The 6384-nt window shown below is 36.8% G+C and overlaps 1 protein-coding gene across 1 annotated transcript in view; it reads right to left on the reverse strand.

The window, feature by feature from the left end:
- Positions 1-1266: 1266 nt before the first annotated feature.
- LOC106467595 (nose resistant to fluoxetine protein 6-like) overlaps positions 1267-6384 on the reverse strand; it is a 22664-nt gene continuing 17546 nt past the window's right edge. The window contains exon 8 of the mRNA XM_013927957.2: positions 1267-3538. Coding sequence (XP_013783411.1) covers positions 3293-3538 — 246 coding nt within the window. The 3' untranslated portion in view covers positions 1267-3292. The remainder of the gene's footprint in view (positions 3539-6384) is intronic.

The following is a 6384-nucleotide window of genomic DNA, read 5'->3' on the forward strand; positions in this document are numbered from 1 at the left end:
AACTTGTGTTACCAAATACATATTTGTATATAGAAAATAAAACAACGGACCATTAGTTTAGCCATGATAACTCGTGTTACCAGAAACGTATTTGTATATAGAAAATAAAACAACGGACCATTAGTTTAGCCATGATAACTTGTGTTACCAGAAACATATTGTACATTTTCGTATTTCTTGGGCAAGGGCATTGGAAAGCTTTCCTGTGAACTTTCCAACCTCACACTTTGTTCAAATCATCAGATACTTTAATTTTGAACTTTTTGAAGCAGTTAAATATTAAACGTACGTGTAAATTCTCGTGTTCTACTGTTTTCCATACTACGAGAAGGACATTTTTTCCAGATTAATATTTATTGGTGATAGTTTAATGGGCATACAGCATTAGTTAGTTGTTTTAATGATATACATCATACGTTCATTGTTTATTTCGAGTATGTTTAGTCGAAATTAGAATTTATTTTTTGTTACCTAGGTAACACACTTACAAGAACTACATTTCTGTTACCTAGGTAACACACTTACAAGAACTACATTTTTGTTACCTAGGTAACACACTTTCAAGAACTAAATTTCAGACGTAAGGTAAAGAATGTCCTCACCCTTGTCAACGGTTTTAAATATAATGTCACATTAATGAAATTCAGTTGATAGATTTATTAGCCACTTACTCATAGAAACGCTCGCGCTTCCATTTCCTTGAGAAATGTTATCTCTGTGTACTGTAAAGTAGGAGTATATAATATCCATCCCAATGTGTCACTATATTTGTCGTCCGCCCGGTGAGACAGCGGTAAGTCAATGCTAAAATTAGGGGTTAGCTTCACCTCCATAGCCCGATGTGGCTTTGTTATAAGAAACACACACGCTATAATTGTTGACAAGGTTATAAATAAGAGTATGTCCTGGACGTTATAGAAAAAGTTTTAGCTTGAGGTTGGCGTATCTGTCAAGTTATATCACACATATTGAAAAGGTTATCATAATAGAGGGATATTCTGGCAGAAGAATATATCTCGTTTTGTATTATATCCTTCAAGGTATAGCGCGTTTCATCTGAAACATCCGGGTACATAACATTTAGTGACAAAAATTATCTGTTTTAGTCTGTTTGTTTGTTTTGAATTTCGCGCAAAGCTACACGAGGGCTATCTGCGCTAGCCGTACCTAATTTAGTAGTGTAATACTAGAGGGAAGGCAGCTATTCATCACCACCCACCGCCAACTCTTGGGCTACTCTTTTACCAACGAATAGTGGGATTGACCGTCTCATTATAACGCCCCACGGCTGAAAGGGCGGGCTTGTTTGGTGGGATGGAGATTCGAACCCGTGACCCGCAGATTGCGAGTCGAGCTCCCTAACCACCTGGCCATGACGGGACGAGGTGTTTCTATTGAAGTTTTAGTATCAAGAAAGACTAAATATGATGTCATACATCTTAGAATGAGATTGAAAACAGATGAGAATGCACATCGCTATTCAGTCAAGTTCCCTCTTCTTCAAGAAATGTAATGAACAGTTTAACCGTGAGGATGAGCATTCTAATCTATTAGGCTGAAGATCAGGAACAATTACACCAGCATACAGAGGCACAAATGGTCGTAAATGTAGTCCCTGTGATTCTTTTCTTTCTCTGAATCTGAAGTTTGGTGTGCGGAAGGCCCACGTGTGTTAGGTTAAAAATATTCATGCAGTAGAGGGATGTAATGCATATACCATTCCAACTGTGAGATGTGACAACTACATTAAACTTGGATTAATGATCTTTTTCCTAGAAAAAGTAAGGTCACGATCTGACTGGCTGTGACTTTCAACCTTACATTGCTAATCGAATACGGACTTATCAGAGACTTAGATGACTTGGGTTTTTCAGTCCTGTAAATTTTCATAAAAAACCAGCACTCTCAAATTCTGTGTATCTCGATATCTAACCTGCGAGTGGGTTATCCAGTGCAACCTGGTCCTTAACATGCCTTCTCATCTGGTGGTCAACAGTGAGTATCATGACCTTGTCCAAGTGCTCATCACGTCACGCAAGTTCTTAAATCGCTTTAGTAAAAGGCCTGCTGCAGCGTGTCATGGTGACCATCACGGGGAGTATCTAAAAGCCTTTGATGGCGATCCTTAGAGGTCAACCGGGAGCATCTACTAACACACTTGATGGCGATCCTTAGAGGTCAACCGGGAGCATCTACTAACACACTTGATGGCAATCCTTAGAGGTCAACCTGGAGCACCTACTAAAACACTTGATGGCGCTCCTTAGAGGTCAACCTGGAGCACCTACTAAAACACTTGATGGCGCTTCTTAGAGGTCAACCTGGAGCACCTACTAACACACTTGATGGCGATCCTTAGAGGTCAACCGGGAGCACCAACTAACACACTGTCAGCTAATGGATCGAACCACTTTTGCCACCATGGAGTCAATGTCACGATCAGCTTTACCGACCACTTTGGGAACTCTAAAAGAGCCAGCGTTCTTGTTCAGTAGAAAATACTTGCACATATTAAAATGAATCTTTTCCTAATACATCCGTTTTATTTCTTTACTTCTTGTTGACTATATACTTGATCAGTCACGTTAGACTAAATGTTTACTTATTTGAAATACTTATGTGCCATACATTGGTATAGCAAGAAGGGTCCCAGATTAGTTAACTGCAAGTTTTGACTTTTCCATTCACTTTGGTATTATCTTAATTTCTGTCCAGTTGATCCTACTTCAAAGCAATCACTTTAGTACTAAGAATTCGCTTTGAAGCATGCCTGAAACTAATGGTAAGGTTAAAAGAGAGTAGGCATTACAGAGTTTTTTATCCAAAAAAACACCCAAAACTTTTACAGCTCCCATTCAAAGTGTTTGTATGAAAGTGTATACATTTTTATATATAAAACTGAAAAGAACTCTTACAAAACGGTAGATATTGAGCAGACATATCTATATTTCACTATGAAATAACTACGACCCACTTTCTTTTCATTATTTGTGATAGAACATGCTATTTTCGTGAACACATAACACAGAAGACTGACATGCTATTGGTAAGTTCATCTTTCCTAACTGATTGACATACTTGCTATTGGTAGGATCATCTATCCTAACTGATTGACTGACACGCTATTGGTAGGATCATTTATCCTAACTGATTGACTGACACGCTATTGGTAGGGAACTTCTCAACTATATAAAAGTGAATGTGGCAATATTTTATTTTGTGATGCTAAACGGCTGTTTTGACAGCAAGTTTTGATATATTTACATAAATCTCGAGAAAGTTATCTGAATCTTTATAACTTTGAGACAATTTCAATATCCCCAGAAACGCTCGAAGATTGATTTTCAGTGGTTGGTTTTAAAGCATGCCCGTTCATTTCGCCAACCTGTTTTTCCAAGCAACCGTTCGAAACGGGTTTCGGAGGTTTCGGCTGTGGAAGAATGAAACGTTCCAGCTTGGTAAAGGGAATTTCCAAAACAAGATGGGAAATAAATGCGAGTCCCATTGATATCACGAGGTAGACCAGGAACTTGCAGGCCTAAAAAAAAGAGAAATAAAAGTTACAAAAGAACACTAAATTTTGTGTTATTAAAAATCATTTTCGTTCGGAACAAAATGTTGTGATATCGTTAAGGTATAAACAGTTACTGCTACTTTCTTTGCTATTTATAGTTAAATTAGTTATTTGATGTATAATTGTTTGTTTGTTGTTAAGTAGAAAGATACACAATGAGCTATCTGCGCTGTACCCACTACGGGTAACGAAACCCAGTTTTTGTGTTATAAGCATTCAGACTAGGGGGCATGAATATAGCACATTTCTCAGTATTATTATATTATATCGAGTTTACTAAAATAAAAATGACGTATATAAGTAAACATACGACATTCATTTGCTCTAGAGATAAACAAACCATGTCTTAACTATTTGTTAACACTACTGTTTTTATCTATTCAGATAAAACGTAATATGAAACAACAACACTGAACATAAACCATAACATTAGTAGAATTAAACGTAATACTTTCTTAAATCAGGCAGTATAAAGTTAATTTTTGAAGTGAAGTAGATATATTTATTCAAATTTCAGTAATGAATATTCATATAAAAATATAATGCGGAAAATAAAACAAAGGTTCAAGGCGTAAGGAAAGCTTTTGCTAAAACAAAACCTACTTAAAAATCTGACCGAAATCAAATAAGAACAACAGTTTACATTGTGTTTCATCAGGTCAGATGACTCGATGGTTCGTACCGCTACCGAATGAATTTTTATATTACTTTAGGGAAGAAATTTTGCTATAGATGGCGCCCTTCATCCACAATGTCATATTTACACTTTTTTTTTTTTTTGTTTTGCCAACAGAAATTTTGTTATTTGTTATACTTTTGATCTTACAAGTATATACTACGTAAATAAATGAGTAAACATCATTTCATCAAACAGTTTTAAAATGTCCGAACGTGGCCTGGTGAATCCGAGTGTTCATGGTTCGCATCCTGTTGGCGCAAAAATGCGCTATGCACTTTGGAGTCGTACATACACTATGAGAGCGACGATTCAATTAAATTATTCGGTCCGACAAGGGGTGGCAATGGGTTCTGTTGATTTGGTGCCTTACCTCTAGTCTATAAGTTCAAAAGTATCAAAATTAGGGACAGGTTTGCGGGAAAACTATAAGAAATCAAAGAGAAATGACACAACTTAAAACCACAATTTTCAGATAATTTCAGTTGAACGTTTCATATTTGAATCAACTCAGCCAGAACGAAAAACATAATTTAAAAGCTTGGATTATAGGGGCGTAGTTAAGGTTCTTAGTTAATATCTTTGTTCTATTCTTTATCTTCTACATCCATAAAATGGATTAATTTGTCAAGACTTTTGATTTTCAAACGTGTTTCTGATGGGCATGGGCGCCCACAAAAATATTTTCAAGGGGGGCGGATCAGCTTTTACAGTGTAAGTCAACAGACTAAAAGACTATGTGTTATGTGTGATTAAACACAAACACAAATTTACAGTTTTAATAAAAAATACTAAAAATGTTTAGTTTAACTACGATGTTAACCTTACATCACAATACGTGCATTTTTTTGTGTGTGAAATGTAAGGGTGCAAATGCTCCCTCTTGCCCCTTTCAGCGGGCGCCCATAGCGATGGGAGAGGGAAAGTGTTGTTAATTAAAAAAGAAGGAACAGCACTTTTTTCAGTTTCTAGCTTTTTAACGTCCTTAATGTGTCCAATTGTTCTATTCACTTGTTTAATCAAGGCTTCACGAATTATGCGACTGGCCTCATTAACTGTGTTTCTCAAGTGTCCAATTGTTCTATTCACTTGTTTAATCAAGGCTTCACGAATTATGCGACTGGCCTCATTAACTGTGTTTCTCAAGTGTCCAATTGTTCTATTCACTTGTTTAATCAAGGCTTCACGAATTATGCGACTGGCCTCATTAACTGTGTTTCTCAATGCGAGTTGATTACAGATTTTGATTCGATTTAGGTTTGTAGGCCGATTTGGTTTAAACGGATCAGCGTTATCGATTTGACCTCTCTCCATTCTCACTTATAATTATTATTTGTATTTATTGACGTAACTTTCATTTTATCTCATTTGTTTTCTAACGGAAGAATCAGGAGATACTTGTTGAAGAGACAAGGTTTTTTAATAATAGGATTTCATACTCTCATCACTTCTGTCATATCATTGCTACACGCTTTTTAGCTCTTTTCTTTTTGAAGGTCTGGAATGGCCTGATGATTTGACCACTCGACTCACAATATGGGCCTTGGAGGACGTTAAAATGTTACGGCTAATCTCACCATTCGTTATTAAAAGAGTATCTCAAGAGTCGGCGGTGGGTGCTGTCGATTAGCTGGCTTTCTTCAAACAAACAAGCAATCTTCTGGATATTTGTGGCATCGAACGGATTCGAACCAAGGTCTCAAACTCAGAAACCCCCCCCACCCACACACACACATGTTTTAAGCTGTAAGTGGGTTATAAGAGCGACAGTCCATCCCTTAGCATATATGGTGAGCTATAGGGTGCTGTTGACTGGCTGCCTTCTCTCCATTAATTAACTACTTCAAAATTAGGGACGTTGCAGATAGTCTTAGTAGTTTTACCATAAATACAAAGCACAAATGCTTTTCGTTAATCCTTGGTGTGTAGAACAATCCGTGGTGAAGGATGGTTTATGAAACGGTAGTTTGAATAGAACAATCCGCGATGAAGGATGTTTATGAAACGTTAGTTTGAATAGAACAGTCCATATGAAGGATGGTTTATGAAACGTTAGTTTGAATAGAACAGTCCATATGAAGGATGGTTTATGAAACGTTAGTTTGAATAGAACAGTCCATATGAAGGATGGTTT

The sequence above is a fragment of the Limulus polyphemus genome, unplaced genomic scaffold (assembly GCF_000517525.1).
Source record: "Limulus polyphemus unplaced genomic scaffold, Limulus_polyphemus-2.1.2 Scaffold2674, whole genome shotgun sequence".
Lineage (NCBI taxonomy): Eukaryota > Metazoa > Arthropoda > Merostomata > Xiphosura > Limulidae > Limulus > Limulus polyphemus.